The sequence below is a fragment of the Engystomops pustulosus genome, chromosome 7 (assembly GCF_040894005.1).
Source record: "Engystomops pustulosus chromosome 7, aEngPut4.maternal, whole genome shotgun sequence".
NCBI classification, from domain to species: domain Eukaryota; kingdom Metazoa; phylum Chordata; class Amphibia; order Anura; family Leptodactylidae; genus Engystomops; species Engystomops pustulosus.
In genome coordinates, this window is record NC_092417.1 from 144780570 (window position 1) to 144806353 (window position 25784).

Here is a 25784-nt window from a genome sequence, read left to right on the forward strand (position 1 = left end):
AAGTACATGCACTGCAGAAACTACAGCCACCAGCAGATCAACCAGAAATCAAATATATAGAACGCTACTGTAGGCTTCAAGAAGCTATTTGTATTCTCCTATGGCTATTTTCTAGCCAAGTATCAAAGGAAGCACACTACTATGCCAGATGAGATGACACTGAGTTAGTGCCTAATAGAAATCCAACCCCTACTGAATTTTCCCACTTCAGCCTTTGCTATGGATATGTGCGCCACTAAGCGCAGAACACAGCGGTCGCAAGTCTCACTACAAATTGCTCAGAATTGGCAAGTACATGCACTGCAGAAACTACAGCCACCAGCAGATCAACCAGAAATCAAATATATAGAACGCTACTGTAGGCTTCAAGAAGCTATTTGTATTCTCCTATGGCTATTTTCTAGCCAAGTATCAAAGGAAGCACACTACTATGCCAGATGAGATGACACTGAGTTAGTGCCTAATAGAAATCCAACCCCTACTGAATTTTCCCACTTCAGCCTTTGCTATGGATATGTGCGCCACTAAGCGCAGAACACAGCGGTCGCAAGTCTCACTACAAATTGCTCAGAATTGGCAAGTACATGCACTGCAGAAACTACAGCCACCAGCAGATCAACCAGAAATCAAATATATAGAACGCTACTGTAGGCTTCAAGAAGCTATTTGTATTCTCCTATGGCTATTTTCTAGCCAAGTATCAAAGGAAGCACACTACTATGCCAGATGAGATGACACTGAGTTAGTGCCTAATAGAAATCCAACCCCTACTGAATTTTCCCACTTCAGCCTTTGCTATGGATATGTGCGCCACTAAGCGCAGAACACAGCGGTCGCAAGTCTCACTACAAATTGCTCAGAATTGGCAAGTACATGCACTGCAGAAACTAAAGCCACCAGCAGATCAACCAGAAATCAAATATATAGAACGCTACTGTAGGCTTCAAGAAGCTATTTGTATTCTCCTATGGCTATTTTCTAGCCAAGTATCAAAGGAAGCACACTACTATGCCAGATGAGATGACACTGAGTTATTGCCTAATAGAAATCCAACCCCTACTGAATTTTCCCACTTCGGCCTTTGCTATGGATATGTGTGCCACTAAGAGCTAAACACAACGGTAGCAAGTCCCCCTGCTAATTCCTCACAAAATGGTAATAGATGCAAATTAAAATAAAAAAAGTAGAACGTTATTGTAGCCCTAAGAAGGGCTGTTGGGTTCTTTGAGAATCACTCCTGCCTAACAGTAAGCTAATAGAACACCCTAACGCTTTCCCTGACCAGCAGCAGCTCTCTCCCTAGCGGCATCCAGAGACAGAATGATCCGAGCAGCGCGGCCAGCGGCTAGTCTATCCCAGGGTCACCTGATCTGGCCAGCCAACCACTGCTATCGACGTGTAAGGGTACCACGTCATGCTGGGTGGAGTGCAGAGTCTCCTGGCTTGTGATTGGCTCTGTTTCTGGCCGCCAAAAAGCAAAACGGCGGGAGCTGCCATTTTCTCGAGCGGGCGAAGTATTCGTCCGAGTAACGAGCAGTTTCGAGTACCCTAATGCTCGACCGAGCATCAAGCTCGGACGAGCATGTTCGCTCATCTCTAAAAGTTAACCATAAAATTGGATATAACTAGTAGGTTATTTTCTGTGTTTTATTCAAATTGCTAACACTAAATCTTATACTCACCTTTGAGTACTATTATATTGTTGGTTCTTCTGGGTTTAAATACTGTACAATTAAGTAAAAATAATGGTCCATAGCAGTGACTTGAAGTTGATGGGTCCCAGAGCAAAGTCTGTGCCAGGCTCACAACGTTAATGAATGGTTTATACTACTAGTCTTCTCATATGGGAAAGTGACACCTCATGGGCCCCCTAAGCCATGAGGGCCCGGTTGCAACCGCACCCTCTGCACCCCCTCAAGTTACGGCCCTAGTCCACAACCCCTAGGATGAAGTAAAGCTAATGTTAGGAAGTATTCAGAATGACAAATGTGCTATAAGATACAGAATGGTGCACATAACTTTTAGTTTCCTGATAGAAAGTCATATATTGTGTTGCTTTCTGCGTAGAATTAATCTTTTTATATTTGTATCTCAGTCTCATCTCTGGCTCCATGCTACTGAATGACGTCGGGGGAGCAAGGGCAGTCTTGATCATTACCCTTTGATGCAACATGGCTTCGGGGTTTGTTTCTTTTTCGTGTTATTTTAGATAAGATTTGTCCTTAATTTGCCTCATCATTGTCTGTTCTCAAGAGCTCTGCCTCCTCTGACTCTATGACTTGTTGTCTTGAAGGAGGTTTATAAAGTTTTGTGAAGTATTTGCCAATCTCTCTCCAGGATATTGTTCATGGCTTGGTGTATCAGCTGATTCCAGTAAGAGCTACTATTTGAAATTGTGAAATAGCTTTAACAATTTGCTTATATCTTGAATTAAGATTTGGTTTAATTGTCATTACTAATTTGATTCCTTTTTATAACAGCCAGGAAATATTTAAGTGTTTGAGAAAATGGCAATGGGAAAATGTGGAGAGGTTTGGCCTGCCTGACTTTGACATTCTTATGGAAATTTTAGAAAGAAGCAGACCGTCCTCTTTATACAGTAGTTCTGTAGTTTTTACCCCAACTTTTTTAGAAAGGGTTGAATAGATTGTGGTTTCTTATGTTCACTTGTTCTGGAGCCAAGAGCTAATGGCACTATCCATTGGTTGAGAACGTTTGTGAAAGTTGGCAGCAAAAGACAACAGTATTCATCTCCCAGTAAATGGACAAAAATGAGCCTAGTGGAGAGAGATGGATTGAAAAAGTAAGTAAAATCCGGCAAGTAAAATCCGACAGAGGACGATATTGGTTGAAAGGCAATAATGGACCAATTAAATGCAGGATAAGATCATTATAGTGATGCATATAATAATAATTCTTTATTTATATAGCGCTCACAGATTATGCAGCGCTACACAGATCTTGCCAAATCAGTCCCTGTCCCCATGGGGCTCACAATCTAATCAACCTACCAGTATGTTTTGGAGTTTGGGAGGAAACCCACATGAACACGGAGAGAACATACAAACTCTTTGCACAGGTTAACCTGGATGAGACTTGAACCCAGAACCACTGAGCCAATTCAGCACCGACATCAAATTGTATTTGGCCCAACTCCCAGCACTCCAACCATTCAGCCAGATCTCTGCAGAATGGGATGAAGCTGAAAAACTGTGCATCTCTTCTACTAGGCCGATATAGGGGCTGCAGTGATCAGCCGCACCACTGTGTTAATTTCAAGTTGATTGTCAGGGTGTTAAGAATAGTACCACCTTGTATTGATGACCCTATGTTGGCAAACCAGGAACCTATGTTGACCCTGATAATGGCAAACCAGGAACCTGCTATCAGACCCTGAGACCCTGCATGTTGATAGGGAGAACCTACTTCATCTGGCAGCTGCTGGATGTTGGAGCATATGGGTAAGGTGAAGCCAGAGACAGACCAGCATACACACAAGGACCCAGAAGGACAAACAACATATACAGACAACATGTGGAGTCGGACTTACCCAGGGCAAAACATAGATGGTGCTAAAGCACAGAATCAAATTACTAGTTAGAAATTGAATAAACATAGCAGAGGTCAGATATACAGATAAGCAAATTAATAACTAGCAGAAAATGGGGAAAGGTATAAGGAGACTAGTAGAACCAGAAAAGTGTAATGTAACTGGGCAGGTATAGAAAAGAATTCCTGGATGCCACCCCCAGCAGCTGACTAGATTGGCCATCTATCACTCTAGTAACTCTTACTGGAAAGAGCTGGGCTGCAGAGGAGCTGAGTGTAGGTCAATCAGTCCCCAAAACAGCAGCAACCTAGCACAGTTAACACACACTATACATTGAGGAGAATGAACAGCTTCTTAGCCACCTTCCGTGGATAGAAAACAATGCTGGCACGGATGTTACAACATGGAACATGTTTCAACCTGTTCCCCCAAAATGTATCCCTTTTCATGTAAAACACGCTAAAGATCTAATTTCATCTGGCAGGTTCTCATTTCTGTTATGCGTGTACAGATGCGTCACCTTAGGGTTACTTAGAGGACACATGTTTGTCTTAGGAAACATATTTGAGGTTGAGAGACTTTTAATAAAAACATGGGATTTAGTAATAAGAATTCTGCAGAATTAATAATCTTGTGTGACAAATCGCGGATGTCTGGTGTTGTGGACAGCTGAAATAAAAATATTTTTGTAATTGCCTTACTAGAATTGATAGCATTTCTGTAAGATATGGCTTTGTGGAGTAACCATTAGGCAAACTTAATTCACTTACTCGTATTACATAAGGTTAAATCTAAGTTATGTAACTTATGTAAGCGGCATGATTTGTGTTAAGCTACACTTCAGTATGCAGCAGCGGAGACTTTGGAGCACATGTTGTGTTCCCGACTTCTTTCGTCAGATGCCATCTGTTTTCTTTTGTGACACAGCAAGGGATGAGTTTCTTCGTATTTTGGTAAATATTTACCAGTAGACGCTCACAAGTAGAAGCTTAGTTATACAAAAAGGAAGGAAGAAAACAAAACCAAATGAAGAGAAAAAGGAAAGAAGCCATGTAAACATTCATGCAAAGACAAAATCATTGTAATGACATAACTGGCTTTCCGCTTGGCAATGCCGGCTATGGAGGCCACCAAACACATGTTAGTTAAAGGAGCAATAAATCTGAGAACAAAAGCGTATAAAAGTGTTTCCTATAACAAAAGCAACAGAAAAGGCCTCTGCTACAGCTTACATAGATGTATGGAAAAGTTTCAGAATGGAGATAATTAGATTAAGTTGGGATCACATCCCAGGCAATTTCACAATTAAAAGCAAAAGAATAAAAATGATAAAACTAAAAGTGCTTTTTTCAGGTTAGTTGTTCAGGGGTAGGATAAAAAGTAAAACATATTGGCCCACATTTACTAAGAACAGTACAGTCTGTACTATGTGCAGTTTCAGGATTTCTGGTGCACGTTCTTCATGAATCTGGAGTCCACTGGACTTCTCCGACAGAGTGCACCATGTTTTTTGTGGTGCACCTTTAACATGAGCCGTGTGACACATTTCTATCGGATTTTGCATGATAAATGTGTCGCACGGTTCGACTGAGCACCGGAAAGCCCATTTCAATGCATAATTTTGAGTTGCATGAAGAATAGTGCAGCTGGGACACAAAGGGGCACATTTACTAAGGGTCTTGCGGCCGCAATTCCGTCAGGTTTTCCCAAATATTTCTGATTTGTGCCATTTTGCGCTGAATTGCCCGGGTTTTGGCGCACGCGATCGGATTGTATCGCCATCGGAAAACCCAACGGATTCGGACAAACCGTGGAATTTAAAAAATGAATTGTGCCGCAAGATCAGCACTTACATGCACCGGGAAGAAGAAGGTGAACTCCGGCGGACCTCAGCGCAGCAGCGACACCTGCTGGATATCGGACGCACAACCTTAGTGAATCCCGGCAGACCCAAATACTCGTTGGACAATGCGCCGTGGGATCGCGACTGGAACGGGTGAGTAAATGTGCCCCAAAGTGTCACGTGCACCCGAAATGTGTCTCGGACACTTCTTAAATACCTGTGCAAGCAGTTTGCACCTAAAAGAACGTATAAAGTTTGACAGAAAGCTGGCCCTTGGGAAATGTGGGCCATCCTGTTTGAACAGGGTTGTACCAGCCATTTTTGGGAGCAAAAGACCTAACAGTAGCCTTAGAGGTCACAGGAGCAGAAAGGTTGACTTCACCAGGACGGTCCAGCTGGAAGTGTATATTAAGCGGCTGGAAAGGGGATCGGAGCAGGGAAAGTATTATTTTATGCTCCTCCTGCATTCAGCTTTCTAGGGGTTTTCCAATGGAGATCAGAAAACCTCTAAAAAAAATAGACTATCCTTAAAGTACAACTCCTATCTTCATTTCCTATCAGCAGGTTCAGGCTGGCCCATTGGTAAACCAGTGAAATCACTGGTTGGGACCCTGGCAACCACTTACTCTGGGCCCCCTGCTTACTCTGACTAGGACTTCAACTCTATCTGCATTCTCTGGACTTCACATTGAAAATCTTATGTCTCGGCTGCACTTTTCCCCGACACACAACAATTTTCTGCATCTGAAGGGGTGTCCCGGTGCAGAGTTGGACCGCACACCCCATTTATTACTGGGTTGTCAGAGCCCAGAGTCTGTGGACCCTCTGGACCACTGTGGGAGATAGTACTAGCCAACACCTGGGACCGGAGTTTAAGTGGCACCCGGTCTTCACCGGAGCCCGCCGCAAAGCGGGGTGGTCTTGCTGCGGCAGGATACCACCAGGTCATTCCACAGGTGCGACTAGTCCACGGTGGCAGCCAAGGTAGCAAACAGGAGACAGTCCGTACCTGGGTGACAGCGGGAGAACAGCACAGGAAGGAACACTAGGACTCACGTCAGGAACACAGGAGCTGGCACACAGATCGGGAAAACACGTACAGACTGGCACACGGATAAGGAGACACACAGGAACGCTGGAGACACACAGGAACGCTGGAGACACACAGGAATGCTTGGAATACACAGGAGGGCTTTCTCTTCAGAGGAATGGCTTAAAGATCCGGCGGGGAATGATGAGACCCGCTGGATTAATTGCAGACCTGGAAGAGGCCAGCGCCAATCACCGGTGTGCTGTCCCTTTAAATCATGAAGTACCGCCGCACGCCCTAGGGAGCGGGTCCGTGCGCGGGGCCTAGTCCAGACAGGAGTGGGAACCTGAAAAAGGTGCGACATTGCAGCGCACAGACTCTTAAGAGAAAGGAGGGGGGTAAAAGGGAGCAGGAAGGACAATTAACATGAATGAAGGGAGTAGGGGCTGAGTAGCACGGACAGATGCATCTTTGGAACAAAGGTGGAATGGGCTTTTGTACATGAATTAACTTTTGTATGGCCATTGGTGTTTTTTTTCGGTTTGGAGTTTGTATGTGACTCATTGGGTAGGATCTTCTGCGCACTGTTATAGATCTCTATATACTGCAATACTATAGTATTGCATTATATGGTAGGAATGATCAGACCACCTAAGGATTTAAATACCCTTGGGGTTCTAAAACGTAGTAAAAAAAAAAACGCCATTTTGCAACACATAAAAAAATTTATCAAAAGGTTGTACAGTCCCCAAAATGGGAATGCAAATGTCTTTTACAATAAATGACTTTTTATAAAGCTCCGTATGCTGAAGTATGAGAAAGCATCAGTACAGGGCAAAATGAAGAAAAAGGTTTTTGTACAAAAGGTATTCATTTTTGAAAACCTATCAAAACATAATAAAACATATATACATTTGGTATCGCTGTGATTGTACCAACCCAAGGAATAAAGTACAGGTCTAATTTTGAGCTCGCAGTTGAAACCATAAAAATGGTATCCACAAGAAAATGGTGCAAATGTGTTATTTCTATAATGTTGTTACAATTAGTTTCCCAGAAAACAAGCCCTGACACAGGGAATAAAAAATGAATTGCAAAAAAATAAAGTGACCTGGTCTTTAAGGGATTACATTTTTGAAGAATTTTTTTTTACTTTAATGACAGAACAGAAAAAGTCAACCCCTTGACAATGGATAGTATTAGGGAGAACAAGTTTGTTCGATTGGATGTGACTTATCAATAAGATAGATTTCGACCTACATTATGTTCCACGTTGTTTGACATCCAGATCCTTGTTGCAGGTCGATAACTAAAAACAGATACAGAAATAACCAGACTTGGGTCCTTGAGGATTCTTGGGTGTAAGCCATCTGGTCCTGGGGTTTTGTTCATATTATTTTGTCTGGCTTTGCTTAGATCGTATTCATATTGAGCCAAGCAATGTTAATAGCACAGTAACTACATGGTGCCCCTATTATTTCTTTCATATACACACAGAAACTTTTCAGAAGATGACGAGTAATATGCGAGGAGCTTCCAAGACATAAAGCTAAAGCGAGGACATCCTATTATAGTAATATTTATCTAAAACACAGCATGACCTCCCAAATATTAACCCCATCAAGACCAGGTTTTTTCCGGGTTTTTCCATTTTTCACTCCCTTACTTCCACAAGCCATATCTATTTGATTCACCCTTTTACAAAGCTATATGAGGGCTTATTATTTGCGGCACAAATTGTACTATTTAGTGTCACCATGTAATATTTTCTGCCAATGTACTAGAAACTACAATAAAATTCCCAATGTCGTGGAATTGGGGGAAAAAACCACAGTGGTGCCATTTTCTGATGGGCTTTGTTTCTACGACTTTTGCTGTGCAATCTAGACAAGACTCGTCTCCTTTATACTTTGGGTCAGTAGGATTGCGGAGATACCACATTTATATAGTTTATATACGGTAGTTATGTTTTAATACCCATAAAAATTTGTCAAAAAAATTTAAACATTATAAAAAATCTCACTTCACCATATTCTGACACCTGTAATGTGCCAATTTGGACTATTTTTTCCATTATGGTGTTCACCTATGGGATAGTAGTTATATTTGGATATACAGGTATCCCTGGGTTATGTACAGGATAGGTTCCTTAGAATTGTTGTAAAGTTGAATGTCAGGATTCAGAGTCTGTGGACCCTCTGGACCACCGCGGGAGATGGTACTAGCCGACACCTGGGACCGGAGTCTAAGTGGCACCTGGTCTTCACCAGAACCCACCACAAAGCGGGATGGACTTGCTGCGGCGGGGTGCCACCAGGTCGTTCTACAGGTGTGACCAGCCCGCAGTGGCAGCCAAGGTAGCATTGCAGGAGACAGCCCGAGCCCGGGGTGACAGCGGGAGAACAGCTCTGGAAGGAACACTAGGACTCACGGCAGGAACATAGGAACTGGCACACGGAACAGGAACGCAGGAACGACCTTGCACACGGAACAGGAAGACAGGAGCAGGATCATGGGAACACAGGAGGAGGAACTGGAACGCAGGACACATAGGAAGGGAACACAGGAACACACCGGAGACACGGGAGCGCTGGATACACAGGACGCTGGATACACAGGAGGGCTGTCTCTTCACAGGAATGGCTTGAAGATTCGGCAGTGTATGATGGGAGCCACTGGATTATATAGCAAACCGGAAGTGACCAGTGCCAATCACCAGGATGCTGGCGCTTTAAATCTTAGAGAGGCGGCGCGCACGCGGCCCAGTCCGGGAGGAAGCAGGCTCGTGGTGAGGAAAGGGCAAGTCGGGGGGAGGCGCGCCACAAAAGAGGGCACAGATTGTGGGGGCACCCGTGACATTGAATTTGTATGTAAGTCGGAACTGTATATTTTATAATAAAACGTTTATCAATAAAACAGCATTACAGACACCTTACAGCTGATCATTTCAGGCTGGGACTAAAGAAAAACATCCAGAGAGCTTCACCAGAGGTCACAGGGGGCAGAGAGGTCCATCTGTAACTAGGGGTTGTCTGTAAGTCTGGTGTCCTTAAGTAGGGGACCGCCTGTACTAGACATTTTGGGATGCATGGATTTCTGATATGTTTTTGATTTTAGTTGTTAATTTATTTATATATGTGTTCTAAGGAAAGGGGAGCGATAAAAAAATCTATATTTTTTCATATTTTCTTTTTAAACTTTTTTCACAATTATTTCAGGCTTTCTGGGGAACTTGAACCTTAAAATGTCTAATCACTTGTATAATACACTCACCGGCCACTTTATTAGGTACACCATGCTAGTAACGGGTTGGACCCCCTTTTGCCTTCAGAACTGACTCAATTCTTCGTGGCATAGATTCAAGAAGGTGCTGGAAGCATTCCTCAGAGATTTTGGTCCATATTGACATGATGGCATCACACAGTTGCCGCAGATTTGTCGGCTGCACATCCATGATGCGAATCTCCCGTTCCACCACATCCCAAAGATGCTCTATTGGATTGAGATCTGGTGACTGTGGAGGCCATTTGAGTACAGTGAACTCATTGTCATGTTCAAGAAACCAGTCTGAGATGATTCCAGCTTTATGACATGGCGCATTATCCTGCTGAAAGTAGCCATCAGATGTTGGGTACATTGTGGTCATAAAGGGATGGACAGCAACAATACTCAGGTAGGCTGTGGCGTTGCAACGATGCTCAATTGGTACCAAGGGGCCCAAAGAGTGCCAAGAAAATATTCCCCACACCATGACACCACCACCACCAGCCTGAACCGTTGATACAAGGCAGGATGGATCCATGCTTTCATGTTGTTGACGCCAAATTCTGACCCTACCATCCGAATGTCGCAGCAGAAATCGAGACTCGTCAGACCAGGCAACGTTTTTCCAATCTTCTACTGTCCAATTTCGATGAGCTTGTGAAAATTGTGGGCCTCAGTTTCCTGTTCTTAGCTGAAAGGAGTGGCACCCGGTGTGGTCTTCTGCTGCTGTAGCCCATCTGCCTCAAAGTTCGACGTACTGTGCGTTCAGAGATGCTCTTCTGCCTACCTTGGTTGTAACGGGTGGCGATTTGAGTCACTGTTGCCTTTCTATCAGCTCGAACCAGTCTTCCCATTCTCCTCTGACCTCTGGCATCAACAAGGCATTTCCGCCCAAAGACTGCCGCTCTCTGGATGTTTTTTCTTTTTCAGACCATTCTCTGTAAACCCTAGAGATGGTTGTGCGTGAAAATCCCAGTAGATCAGCAGTTTCTGAAATACTCAGACCAGCCCTTCTGGCACCAACAACCATGCCACGTTCAAAGGCCTCAAATCACCTTTCTTCCCCATACTGATACTCGGTTTGAACTGCAGGAGATTGTCTTGACCATGTCTACATGCCTAAATGCACTGAGTTGCCGCCATGTGATTGGCTGATTAGAAATTAAGTGTTAACGAGCAGTTGGACAGGTGTACCTAATAAAGTGGCCAGTGAGTGTATATTTTACCAGTGCTGTATTGCAGTATATTGATATACTGCTTCTCTATCACAGTCTATATCCAGCAGAATGTCTGCTAATGACAGCCTCTTACAGGCTCTTAGCTATCAAAGCATCTGATCTGTGCCCTCTATGATGTCACAGGGGACAACAATCATTGGCCAATAAGGAGGCACCCATACAGCAGACACCCACGGTGTATATTGGGTCTATGAGCCCTCTCCATACACCACTTCACACACGGTTGATGTCCTTTTAAGTTAGTTGGCACAGCGGGGTTATTGTCAAAATTGTAGTTCTTAAAGGGTGTATAGAGAAGACTTTGCACTCATACATTGATGAAAAATTAGACAAGAATTTATTTAGAATAAATGTGTAGCAGTCCAAAATGTGTGTAACGTTTCAGTCTTAACCTAGACCTTCATAATACACTGATTGCAGGGTGGGAGAGAATAAAAGAAGATTGATAAGTGGCAATTAGCCTCGTGAGAGGAGAGGTAAGGCGGTATGCACCGCTGGTGGAAACAAGCCTGCAAGTCCACTAGTGGGCTTGCTTCCACTATACAATACTATCTGTACTCCTACCTCAACCCTCCTCACGTGGTTTCAGGGCCGGCTCAATAGGCCCCAGGGCAACAGAGCCTCAGTGGGCCCCTTTGAAGTGAACCCATGTGGCAGCATTACAAATTAATAAATAATAATATAATATTATTTTATATACAGCCCCCTCATTGGTCTATTAAATACAGCCCTCTCCCCTTACCAGATATTGCTAGACTGAGATTTGGCTGTGTGGGCCCCCTGCTCTGGGCCTCAGCACTTGCCTGGGTATGACTGGTGCTGGCGCCGCCCCTACATGGTATGGCCCCTTTTATCTATCTTGGCCTTACCATGGCCTCCTGTCCTCCTGCATCCTTTCACTGTGGCCTCCTGTCCTGCATCCTCCTCATACTGTGGCCTCCTGTCCTCCAGCATCAAACTATGGCCTTCTATCGTCCATCCTCCTCAATCTGAGGCCTACTGTTCTCCATCCTCTTCTAACTGTGGCCTTCTGTCCTCCCTCCATCTCCTACTTTGGCCTCCTTTCCTCCATCCTCCTCATACTGTGGCCTACTGTTCTCCAGCCTTCTCATACTGTGACCTCCTGTCCTCCATTTTCTTCATACTGTGGCCTCTTGTCCTCCATTTCCCTTTTCCAGTGGCCCCTGTTCTCTATCTTGGCTTTACCATGGCCTCCTGCCCTCCAGCCTCCTTTTACTGTGGCCTGCTGGCCTCCATCCTCCTCATACTGTGGCCTCCTGTCCTCCATCCTCCTCATACTGTGGCCTCCTGTCCTCCAGCCTCATACTATGGCCTTCTGTCCTCTTCTTCCTCAAACTGTGGCCTCCTGTTCTCCATCCTCTTCTTACTGTGGCCTCCAGTCCTCCCTCCATTTCTTACTTTGGCCTCCTGTCCTCCATCCTTTTCATACTGTGGCCTACTGTTCTCCAGCCTTCTCATACTGTGTCCTCCTGTCCTCCAGCATCCTCATATTGTGGCCTCCTGTCCTCCAATCTCCTCATACTGTGGCCTCTTGTCCTCCATCCTCATTTTCCTGTAGCCCCCTCTCCTCCATCATCCTCTTCCTGTGGCCCCCTATCCTCCATCCTTCTCCTACTGTGGCCCCTTGTCACCCAGCCTCCTCATACTGTGGCCACCTGTCCTGCAGCCTCCTCATACTGTGGCCACCTGTCCTGCAGCCTCCTCATACTTTGGCCCCTTGTCTTCCAGCCTCCTCATACTGGGGCCTCCTGTCCTCCAGCCTCCTCATACCGACTGCTCTGCAGCTCTAATGTACAGGGACCAGGAGGAGGCGGGACAAAGCAGGGGAGAGACAGTCCGGGACAATCTTCCAGCTGCATGGCAAAATCCAGGACGGTTGGGAGATATGTGTAGGTGTAGAAAGTTTACAGAGAGTAGTTAATAAAGATATTGGGGGTTATTTCTCGTATGCTGGCCCTCCGCAGCAGCTTGATACATCAAGAGGCTTTGTTTGCTTGATGTATCCAGCGGGGACCTGCACAGAGCTTCCCTCTACACTAGGCCCTGCCTGGAGTAGAAATAAACATAGCCGGCCACTTTTCACCTGCTGCAAGGAGTGCACAGGCACGGGGACAGGGATGCCATGCTGGCCCACTCCCCACCGGCCCCTCTTCACGCCCTGATATGGCTCAGAAGCCCTGATAAATATCCCCCATCATGTGTAACTATATCAATGATAAATTCATATGATACACATCTGCTTAGCTGTCAACAAAAGGTTAAGGAGTAGAAAATATGGGTAATCTGGCCGGAATTTCCTTTACGTATGGAATTAAATTAAATCTATTTTATTGTGAAGTCATTGATCTTATCTGACAAAGTGATAAATCTGTCATAATGTAGGAGGGAGTTATGCAATTGTCATTATTAGCCCAACAATGAGTAGGCGTGATTTACCATGCTGGGAAAACAAGAGGTTTCTGCAGCTTTTTCTACCAGTTAGATATTCCCAAGATGACCGAGGGCATTATAACCTAACGCATAGTGAAAGATGACCTCTACAGTCATTTCCTTTATCTAGTGCCGATTAGAACAATCTGTTTCTTAGTACAACAAAGCTGGAATAACTTCATCCAGAGGCAAAACATAGCTCTGTTATGAAAGCACCGGGGTTCTTCACCCGTTTTTTGTAAAGAGTCTTTTCCTTAATCAATAAATCTAAAGACAACATGAAAAGCAAAACTGGGAAAACTCTGACATAATAAATAATGTAAAGCGAGTCTGCAGTAACACTAACTAGCAAGTGGCAACGAGCGGACCGCATATTAATGGAAGATATCGGTAACCTTGACCATCTTTTGTGTACTGAAGTCTGAAGACAATTGCCACATTTTTAGCGTATATAGAGGTAGCAAAGAATAAAAAATACAAAAGCAAAGACTGAAAATACAACTCAACCAGATGTCCAGTTTAACTTATCTCGTCCGGAGTTTGCAGTGACGTCTTTAGATGTCGTTGCAGTTTTCTTCTGCTGCCATGCTAGTCACGGGAGCGGGATGGGGTCTTCGGGTGTCTCGGAGAAAGCAGGAGCCATTTATTACCGCTTCTGTTTTCTCCGTTTCTCAAAGCAGAGAGTAGCAGAGCCGATGCTATCTCTGGCTCTATAGACCTGGCAGTGAAGTGACCACTAAGCCTACATTGAGACGATGTATGCCCACTGTACCGTAGTACGGCGGGCATACATCGGCGCTGCGGAGAAGAGCAGGGGATGAGCGCGGCTCACCCCCGCCCCTTTTCACAGGACTATACAGCACACGGCGCCGTATCACGTAAAAAGATAGGACATGTCCTATCTTTCTACATGCTATGTAGCGGTACGGTGCAGCACGTGTGCGGCACTGTACCTCTCCCATACGGTGCCGTGAGCCCATAAAAGTGTATGGGGGACGTATATCGGTCGTATATATGTCGGCCGTATATATGTCCCCCATACATGTGTGTGAAGGTAGCCTTAGTCTAAAAGAGTTAACCAGAGCTGCTGGTTCTGATCAGACCCAGTACAGCTCTTATCTGACTCAGCGCTCACAGGGGTCCTTTTCCTCTGTAATTGGGGCTCTTATAGATGCCCCAGTCACAAGGGAAAACGTGTAAAAGAAAAATGACCTCATATAGTAAAAACACACACAAAAAAATTTATAAATATTCATAAAAGTACATTTACAATATTTTTTTAAAAAAATCCCCCACTACACTACAAAAACCATCACCATACTCGCCTTGTTTGCCTGAGACCATTCATATTATATATCAAAATGACCAAAACAAAATAGGGAATTCATTAATAATGTTCATTTTGATTTCATTAGAAAATGTAATAAATGTAATAAAAAAGGCATTCTTTCCACTTTTAATCCCAAATAAAACTAGAAATAAACATTTTTAAATTAGGGTTTAACTAATCTAATGTGTCCCGAAAACAATGCAAAAAATTTTAGGGTAGCGCTCAAAATAAAAAAAGAAGTTATGGCCCTTAAACAGCCACGTACCAAAATTAGCTAAAAATGCCTTGGTCATTAAAACCTCGTCAGCCTGAGTTAATAAGGGGTTAAATGCCCAACTGTTTCATTTCTACAGGGATTGTAAAGTGGTTACCCACGTGGCGTGCAGATTGAGCATGTTTAATTTAATATTCCCCATGCTTTTAGAGTAATAAACAACGATAACTCTAAAAAATCACGTGGAGGGGGGGCTTTACCAAGAAATTCTGGCCTCTCCAGATCTTGTGCCTCTGAATGAATTGAGCCAGGTCAGACATGTGCCCTGCTGTGTCATGGGGACTGCAGGAAATAGTTATGACATTTCTTGGCTATCTCTCACATGAAGAAGAAACAGAATGCCAGGGCACATGCTTCAAGGAAGAACGGGATCCCCATTGTCATGAAAGGTAGGTAAGTAAACCCAGGGGCGTAACTACAGGGGTAGCAGCCATGGGGCACTCAGTGTAAAGGGGCCCCGGAATCTGAGGAATTGATGTGAATATGCTGTATGTGTGTAGTTGTGATATGTATATGCTCTAAATGTGTGTGCATATGTGATGTGTATATTCTGTATATCTGTGTATATGATTTATGGGTGTATATGGTACTATACTGTATGTATGTATATATGGTGTGTATATACTGTATATATATTTTAAGGGGTAAGTGGGGTAAGGGGTAAGTCCAATTCAAAAGTTTGCTATGGGGCCCTGCCTCTCCTAGCTATGCCACAGAGTAAACCCTTTAATGTGAGAAGGAATCAAAAATGATCAGTAATTTGTTCAGTAGGCTACTGTGCCACACTCAACTTTATACAGTACATGGCCTCTGTACTTAATAAATAAAACAGAAACTATCAGTGATTATCAGTAGGGACAAAAACTCATCCTTCTCTTAGGAACTTGGTGTTTCTATTCCAAGGTTATAATCCCAAACATAGATGTCGCATGGTGATGGTAGCTGCAAAGTTGGTTATTAGTGCAAAAAAAACGTATTAAAAATGTATTCAAGTATAGTAAAGTAGATAAAAATTCACAGATGGGATGTTTTAATTGAGGCCACCTATGAAGGGTGCAGATTTTTACACTGTGACCTTTAACCTTGTATCTACACAGACAAATAGTGACTGAATGAAAAGTTACAATAAACTATATTATAAGCCGCACCAATAACTTATGTGGAAAAGCATCGTTTATTACCAAAGGTACCATTAAATAGTGTTGTCTTGGGCAGGGCGCCATAACTTGGTCTCTCTGGTGTAAATGTTGCTTCATGTTTTGTCTCTCTCTTCCATTTTCTCTCTTCCTGGGGTACCATGTTATCTCACATGGCCACATATGCCGTACACATTGGGGCTCATTTACTAAGGGTCTGCGGATCACACAAACGTCGGATATTCAGACGATTACCGTTTTGTGGCGCATTTAAATGGGGAGTGTGGAGCATGCAATCAGATTTTGGCGCCGGCTTTCATGCGTTACAAATCAGGGGCCGGGCCGTCGAACGATCCGACGGATTCGGACTGAGCGCAGGATTTAACATTTGAATTTGTTTCGCAAGCCCAAGCACTTACATGCACCGGGAAGAAGATTGTGAACTCCGGCGGACCTGAGCGGGGGAAGCAACACAAGCAGGAAATCGGGCACACGATCTTAGTGAATCGTGTGCCCATGAGTCCATGATCGTCGGACAACGCACAGTGGGGATCGCGCAAGGGACGGGTAAGTAAATCATGATGTACATGATGGACATGAAGCTAAATCAGCTTCTGCATCATATATGACTGGATTAATACCACACTAATCATAATCAGGACCACAGGTCTCTCCATAGTAAGAGCCTGTAAGATCCTGTCACTTCTGCATAGATTGACAGTGTTGATACCTTGCAATACATCAGTATTGCAGGGTATATAATATATATATAATATACAATACAACTTTATTGATCCCTTACATGGAAATTATTTTGTACACAGTGCTCTGGCATCTTGTTACATACAAATAGTTACATACACTTTACATCAGGATGACGACAGACTACGTTTGTTTGTTTATTGCTGCTTGCTTTAAAGGTCCTAGCTACATGGTAAACATACAAACAATATACATAGACGATTGTAAGACAAAAACTCCTGGTAACTTACGTCTTACTTGACACTATTTAAGTGTAACCTTTAGACCAGCATTGGCGGAAGGGGGCACTGTCTGCCTATCAAGATAGCGCATCAAGCTGCCTATCTGACCAGCCCAGGGCCTCTGAATTAGTAATTCCCCTTACGACCAGCGCTGATACACTATGGTTGGTGTGTGACATTAGCTGTGGCAGTACCATTGGGGAGGTTTGTGCGACAATAGCTTAAAGGGATGGGGGGGGTCAGGAGGTACTGATGGGCCTCTTTTTTTTCCCTTGGGTGACTGCGGGTACCACTGGCACCAGGACTTTTCGACATTTCGGCGTCCAGGTCAGGTTGTGTGCAGCCAAATTCTGGTGCTCTAGTGCACCTGAACCTTGTGCTCCAAATGTAGTCTGGTGTCTAGGCCGGCAATAAGGAAGAGCTGCCGCCACCAATGTTCACAGGCCCACCCAGTCAATGGCACCAGTCGGCACCGGCTTGCTTGCGACACGAATCGGGGGACGTGGCCATCGGACAACCCGACTGATTCGGACAAACCGCGGAATTTAAAATTCTAATTGTTTTGTAAGATCAGCACTTACATGCACCGGGAAGAAGATGCTGAACTCCAGCAGACCTCAGCGGGGGAAGCGACACATTCAAGAAATCGGTGCATGCTGTAAGTGAATCGCGGCAGCTCCGAATCCTCATCGGACATTCCGGATCGGTGGACGCAACGGGACGGGTAAGTAAATGTGGCCCAATATATCCACTTGTAGCACTAGATGGTAATGTTGTTTTACAATGCAGCATAATCAGAAAATTTTACAGTATGGTGATCAGTCCTACTGGGTCCACTTCAGAAAGAATTCCAGACTGCAAATTTTGTAATGACCCAAACAAGGTTTAACCAAAAGGTTGGTGGCAGAATGGCGCAGATTTGTTTTGCTCCTTGGATCCTTGTAATGGTAACCATTTTGGTATGGACTCCATGTCGTGCTAGACTACCCATCTCAGGTAAGGCCCGTTAGTGTGGAGGGGTAACCATCTTGATAACTACAATACACATCTAAATAAGGACCTGTTAGGGTACATCCCTGAGACTCTCAAAAGTCTAGAGGAATAGATGTGGTTTGAATCACTTCTATGACATGGCTAGCCTTGTGTAAATCAATGTATTCCTACGGCTATGACAGTCAACCCCCATCTAGACTAAACCAGCCTGAAAGATCTTGACATACATTGTTCCATAGATTACATAGAGCACATTTTTTTAGGTTACAAAAACATATATATGACATTTAGGGCAACTACACACAAATGTACTCAGTCCATGGAAACAAACCCATGTGCTGGTCAGATCCTACAGACCAAGTACAGTGCAGTGGATGGGAGTCCTTGCATCATAGTAATATATGCAAGGAGTCTCTGCCTGCCAGCCAAATAGCAGCAGTTGAGCTCCATGCACACTTCTGCAAAGAGTTATGTGGGCGAGTGGCTTGCGGTGGTGCATTTATGGTATGGGCAGGTGTAAGTTACGGACAGTGTAAAAGGGGCATTTTATTCATGCACCTTGATACTGTGATGGGATCCTGAGGCTCGTTGTTGTGCCATTCATCCATGACCATCAACTTATAAACAATATTTGCGACAAAAAATATTTTTGCCTTTAGAAAAAGTGTTACATCTTGGATATCAGCTCATGAAAAATGTGAGCAAATTCTATACACTTATTTATAGTTTTTTCTAAGTGTCTTTTGCATTTTATCCAACAACAGAATAATATCCAGATATCTTATCATACACCATAAGGAATCATTATCAGATCTTACAGAGCCTCATATGTTTCCTATTTTTCAGCAGCACATTCTGTCTGAAACTTACCTGCAAATCAGATAGAAACCAATAAACTGTCCAGACTATAAATACCGCAAATCCCAACTTGTTCCGTTCTCTATAAAACCTTAATCTGTGACTTCAATCTCAGTACTAATTACTATGTACAAACAAGCCCAACTTTCCTGCTGGAGTGTCACTTGGCCCAAGTATGGGGTGGGCCCGGAATGATGTCATAGCGTGGCCTCATTTGGACTTAAGTAGAAAATGTCAACCTTAAAATGTAGATTTTACAGCTGCAAATCTACGTAAACCCTCAGCACTTAGGTAACCCTAAATGTTTGTTTACTTTAAAATTAAGCCAAGGCAGAAAGCACCCCCATATTACAGAATCTGCCAAGAAGGAAATCCGTCCATGTACTCCGCACAAAACTTTGCTTGGGAATTTCAAGCAGAAGAGAAAATCACCCATGAAGATAAAGACACGTGTCTCTCAATGGAAGAAAAATATACTAGCAGGACTTCCCCCTCTAGTGGTCAGAGATAAACACACAGACACAAAAAACACAGTGACATGTCTGCTGTATATAATACTAACTCAAATTCTGTGGACAACTAATTCACAGAAAAGAAATATATGAAAACATTAAGTTTCTGTAGAAGGATATGAAAAATTGGTGCAATCACATTTCCATAAAATTGATTATCTCAGAATGGGTCACATTTACTTACCCGTCCCATCGCGATCCCCGAGGTGCGTTGTCCGACGAGGATTCGGAGCTGCCACAATTCACTAAGATTGTGCGTACAATTTCCTGCATTTATCGCTTCCCCTGCTGAGGTCTGCAGGAGTTCACCTTCTTCTTCCTAGTGCATGTAAGTGCTTGGTTTGCGACACACTTTTGAATGTTAAATCCCACACTTAGTCCGAATCAGTCGGGTTGTCCGACGACCACGCCCCCGATTTGTGTCACATGAAAGTCAGTGCGCTGAAATCCGATTGCGTGAGCCAAAAACCCCAGGTAAATGCGGCGCAAAACGGAAAGAGTCGAGAAACCCAACGAAAATAGCTATATGTTGCCTGTTATAGTAAATGCTAACTTTAGACTCCAGCACTGTTTGGTGCATCAATCACAGGTCTAGTATACTAGATTGGCAGGAACGTGAGGATGGTTCCTGCCAGGTGCGTAACTTGAGGGGGGCAAAGGGTGCGGTCGCACCCGGGCCCAAAAGGCTAAGGGGGCCCATAAGGTGTCACTTTCCCATATGAGAAGGATAGTTGTATAAACCATACATTATAGTAGGGGCCCTGGCACAGACTTATGTCCAGACTTCTGATAAATCTCCCCATAGATAAAGTGACAGTTAGTGAAAGAGGCCGTCACTGTAATAAGAGTGTCAGAGACAGTCACTGGAATGAGAATGTCAGAGACAGTCACCGGAATAAGATTGTCAGACATTCACTCAAAGAGACTGCCAGAGACAGACAGTCACTCAAAGAGACTTCCAGAGACAGACAGTCACTCAAAGAGACTGCCAGAGAAGGACAGAGACAGAAACGGTCTAAGTTTATAAAAAAGGGACGGTCAGTGGCAGAGACGGTCAGTGACAGAGACGGACAGAGACAGTCTGAGACAGCCTATGGATACATATAAAATATTTTTTGCTAACCCATTCTATTTTGCTACAGCTAAGAGCAGTTATTTACTATCCCGGGCAACACCAGGAGCTACAGCTAGTACAAATGTAAACTATTCTTCCAGGAATAGTATAACTGTTGTTTGTAATAGTGATTATATGTTCTGTACAGTAAAGAATAAATAAAAACATGAAAAAATACAAAAACAACAAGAATTTTCCCTGTTCCTCATTTATTTATTCTGTAAAAAGGCAAAATAAATTGTAAATATGTGTCACGGATGCACCCGGGCACCCCCCCCCCCCCCCCGGCCCGGAATTACCTCTTCAATAGCCTGCTTCCCCATCAACTACCGTATTTTCCGGACTATAAGGCGCACTTAAAAGCCTTGGATTTCCTTGGAAATCCAAAGTGCGCCTTATAGTCCGGTGCGCCCTATATGAGGCAGCGGACCCTACTTACATAGGTCCCCGCTACCGGAGACAGCAGATCTCCAGCGGGAACTGCAGACCACGCGGCACGAACAACTTCTGCCGCGTGGTCTGCAGTTCCCGCTGGAGATCTGCTGTCTCCGGTAGCGGGAATCTATGTAAGTATTCTATTCTTTACCTCCCCCTCACCTTCCCCGCTCACCTTCCCCGCGTTCCGCGTCTCGTCTCGGCGTCGCGTCTCGTCCCGTCGGGTCTCCGCTCCGCCCCCGGACCTCCGCCACGCCCCCGGACCCTGCGCCTTATAGTCCGATGCGCCTTATATATGGAATTATTACATATATAAGGCGCATCGGACTAATGCGCCTTATATTCCGGTGCGCCTAATGGCCCGGAAAATACGGTAGGTTGTGCGCTCCCGCTCCTAAGGTGCGCGTGCGCAGGCTCTCCTAGCCTTAAAGGGCCAGCGTCCTCCTGATTGGAGCTCATTAATTCAGCCTCGTCTGTATAATCCTTCCTTGATGGATCTTCAGCATTCTACATGGAACTTTCAAGGTTTCCACACCTCGCTTCTCACAGCTGTTCCTGTTGAAGAGAAAGCCCTCACAGCGTTTCCATATGCCTTCGTGTTTCCTGTCTCCAGCGTTCCAGACGCTCCCGGTGTTCTCAGCATTCCCAGAGGCCTCCAAGCCACCAGCTCTCCTCCAAGGACCTCTTAGTTCCTGTCTGCCTGGGTCGTGTGCCAGCTGCCTACTTGCCTGCCATGAGTTCCAGCTCATCCTTCCAAGCCGCACTCCTGCTGTCATCCCCATGCTCAGACCGAGTCCTACACCACCTGTACTCCCAGGCTGCTACCGCCGGCCTAGTCACAACCTGGTGGCACCCCGCCGCAGCAAGACCACTTTGGTGAAGACCAGGTGCCACTTAGACTCCGGTCCTGGGTGTCGGCTAGTACCATCTACACCTTCCCAGTGGTCCAGAGGGTCCACTTGTCAACAGACTCCTCCTTCCGGACTCTTCCCACAGAGACTCCAGATCTGTTGTCTGTGTACCTTTACAATATGGATACCCATGGGTTACAACCTAGTCCAAAGGGATATCAGGTTGTTTTGTCCATGCATTAAAGGTTATAAAAAAACAACAGAAGAGAAAAAAATCATATGTAAAGTCATATGTAAAGTCACAGACTAAACTCATTTATTGTTTTCCCCAGAAATTGTGGAACAGTGGAATGGGAATGTTGCAACATAAGATAAATAAAACATATTTTTTATTGATATAAAATAAAATGAAAAAACTTGCCTTGGAGTGCCTTGGATACACTGCAGCTGTAATGGTCTTCTGTAACCTGTTCTTAGTGAAAATGAGGTCCCTGCTGACAGGTTCCCTTTAAAGAAAATTATGACTCACACAAGGTGAGAATGGGAAAAAAAAGGCCCAAGTGTGGATTCATGGGTTAACTCTTCCTGGATTTGTGGTAAAACTCTTCAGATGTTCACCTTCCTCCATACTCACCTGCATACTCATCTTCCTCACCTCCTCCTCTTTTGTTATATTCTACAGGACTGAGAATGTTTTTGACCAATTACCTGGAGCCTTCAAGCATAGATAGGAAAGGAAGGTAGATGGTGCTGGAGGTTGAGGAAGATAGCACTTCTTCATGATGTGCCTTACAAAACATCACAGATTCATTTCTACAGCTGACATGTCCCTTACACCAGGCTCTTATGGGCTGCTAGATTTTAGTGCTGCTTTATTCCAATAAAACCATAATTGACTGGTGAACCATGTTAACCATTGTAGAAAATTACCTTTTATAAGCTTTGTGTCCTTATGTCAAGCTATTATCCTAGTATGAGAATATACAAGCTTTTCAGATGTTACTGGATCTGAACTGTTTGTCCATTTACTTATAATCCACCTGTCCCCTCTAATAATCCAGCCCAAATTGTTTGATTTGGAAGAACCATTTTTAAAAAAGGAATTTTCGGTTAAGAGAGTCTTTACTGTTATCCATAGTAGAGAGCTGCACACAGAGCATGTGTCACATTGGAGGACATGGCACATCCATATACACCTCAGACAACCCATCGCTTTCTATTAAAATTGTGCAATTCCTAGCTTCCCCTGTAGGAGTGCTGTGGTATAAGTGCTCACTCATGTGAGACCACCTCAATGTGAGGCCACCAAATAGCTATTTCAAAGCTTCTGTTATGACATAACAATAACGTATGGAACCGGTTTGAAGATTGTAAAACCCCCTCCATCCCCTTCCCTTAGACTAGGGAACCTACCAATCAGCTGAAACAAGATAGAATCAATGCAGAGAACAGGATGAAATTCCAGCTCCATTCTCTGTGTTGTGGTTTCTCAAGTGTAGAAGAACACAGTTGCAGTTTCCAGGACTGGCCACTAGAGAGAGAACAGAGACAGACTTTTCGACGTTCTCTTTTGTTATTCCGGCAATTAGTATAAAGTCTCTGCTGCCTGATGCAAGCAAGGGACCTGTGCCCCTCCATCCCATCCAGAAGTCATATATCAGATTATTTATTTTAGTAAATGGCTTCTCCATGAAATTTCTTTCACCCATGCTGACATTTGGTGTGAAGGGACACTGTTTTTAGGTGTCAGGCCCTGCTTTATAGCAAGTGACTGCGACCCTGATGCTGCCCCCTATCTTTCTGCAGGCGGTGCTGCCTGAGGCAAAAGGCTCAACTCGCCACATCATGGATGGTGCACCCCTGGTTTGAACAATCTGATCTCTGAAATTGAGGAGCTATCCTAGGTATAGTTATGCAAAACCCCTTTAAGTGTCTACATCTGTACCTTATCACATAATGAATATCGAGTCCCATCTTTTCTTTGCTTCACAATTTAGTTGTATATCTCTTTATTGCATCTTTCAAAATGGTTTGGAGACAGAAGAACAGAAACTGAGCAGCAAATGTGAACAAGATGTCATGCACAATAGCATTTCCAGAACATCTTAGAGCATGGAACGCAGATATAAGCCATTACATACCAGAAATAACATTTATATTATGTATATGCATTAAAATACAGATTCTTTTTGGAGGTTTGTACATAATGGTGAATAAGACGATCCTGTACAAAAAGGTGAGCTGACCACATCAAGGACATGAGATGGTGGAGGCTGGACGTGGTGACTGCTGGCTGTTAGGACAGAATGTTCAGGGCAGTAGTCAGGGTCTGTAGATCATCTCGGAGGACTTCCAGGGAGCTTTGGATCCTACCAGGTGAGTCCAGAACCTCGATACTTGCAGTGTAGGGGTCATATCGCACTGCAAAAGGCCTCTTTATACGAGATGCATACATCCTAAAGGAGTGGGAATCATATATATCACAGACAATCTATACATACTAAGTGCAATCTTGATTTTTTCATACTACTTTATTTCTACGAGAGGTAAGATCTCTATGCTTAGAAACAGGTCATTTAGGGAGGTGATACTACAGCATCAGTGACTGGAAGCTACACCCCATGTATGACGCTCCTAACTTTTCCCATAAAACTCCTACTCTATAATATACTGCCTGCAAATTGTACACAACATCCAATATTTCATAACTCTTGATCTATAATATGCCATCTGCAAATAGTAGACTTTGTACAATCTGCTCAGATCCTTCTTCTCTATAACATGCTGCCTGCAGATAGGACACTATGGGGGTTATTCATCACACACCAGCGGTAATGTTGCGGCCCCTCTGATGTAGCCCTGCTCCGGCCTCTTGATGTATATGGCAGCCGGCTGCCCAGTTTCTAATTCCATGAAAGGGTCCTACATGGCGAAATATTCTGTAGTATGTAAACTTTCACCTTTGAAAGTTCGCTTGCTGCAGCCTGTACGTAAGCAAGGGGCAGGAACACCCCATGTTGGCCCTCTCTGTTTCTGGACTCCCCCCTCTACATACCCCTCCACAGGGCCAGCACTGGGCATACTCAGGCAGTGGACCCCATGTGGCCCAGAGCTGCTAGTGGGGTCCACATAAGCCTGTACATAAGGAATACATGAGGATGAGAGGGGCTGTATATACTAGGGAATATTTTAGGGAACAGGAGACTGTTTTAGTCTCTGAATTTAATTTTTAATGCCACCATGTGAGTTTACTGCAAAGGGGCCCATTGAGGCTTTGTCGCCCAGGGGCCGACCCTGCCCTCCACGCCCCCTTAGTGTCGAGCTAGCGTAAAGGGAAAATAATCATAAGTGCTGACGGATTTTGACAATCTGTGCTTATTTCAGTTTTCTGACGTAGAAGCCCTGATAAATAACCCCCAACTGTACAATCTTTTCGGCTCCTCATGCTACAGAACATGCTTATGCTATAGAAGCTGCATATGGAACACTACACAGTGCAACATGCCTCACAAGTTTCGGGCGAGAAAAAGAGAGACAAAAAGTTCAACCCCTTTTTTCGAAACCACGTCCACAGCCTCCTCCTGTGGCCCCCAGTCCACTAGCCTCCTCCTCTGGCCTCCTGTACTCCAGCCTCCTCCTGTAGCCTCCTGATCCCCAGCCACCTCCAGTGGCCTCCTGTCCTCCAGCCTCCTCCTGTGGCCCCCTGTCCTCTAGCTTCCTACCTGTCCTCCACCACCCTCATATTGTGGCCTTCCTCCACTGAATATTGTGGCCCCTGTCCTCCATCCTCACTTATTGTGGCCTCTCCCCCCTCTCCCCTACTTACCTTACTATCATTGCCCCATAGTCCTGCTTCCTACTCTCCCCAAGGCTCCGAGATGATGAGGAGGGGACAAGGCCATCTGGTGGTAGCTCCTCCCCT

At 44.4% G+C, this 25784-nt stretch overlaps 1 protein-coding gene across 2 annotated transcripts in view; it reads right to left on the minus strand.

The window, feature by feature from the left end:
* Nucleotides 1-23852: 23852 nt before the first annotated feature.
* The window catches only part of TH (tyrosine hydroxylase), a 32867-nt gene continuing 30935 nt past the window's right edge, over nt 23853-25784 (minus strand). Inside the window, exon 13 of one of the 2 annotated variants that reach the window (XM_072118113.1) lies at nt 23853-24318. In XM_072118113.1, the coding sequence (XP_071974214.1) occupies nt 24159-24318 (160 nt within the window). In that variant the 3' untranslated portion in view covers nt 23853-24158. The remainder of the gene's footprint in view (nt 24319-25784) is intronic. The other variant, XR_011849018.1, reaches the window with a different exon arrangement.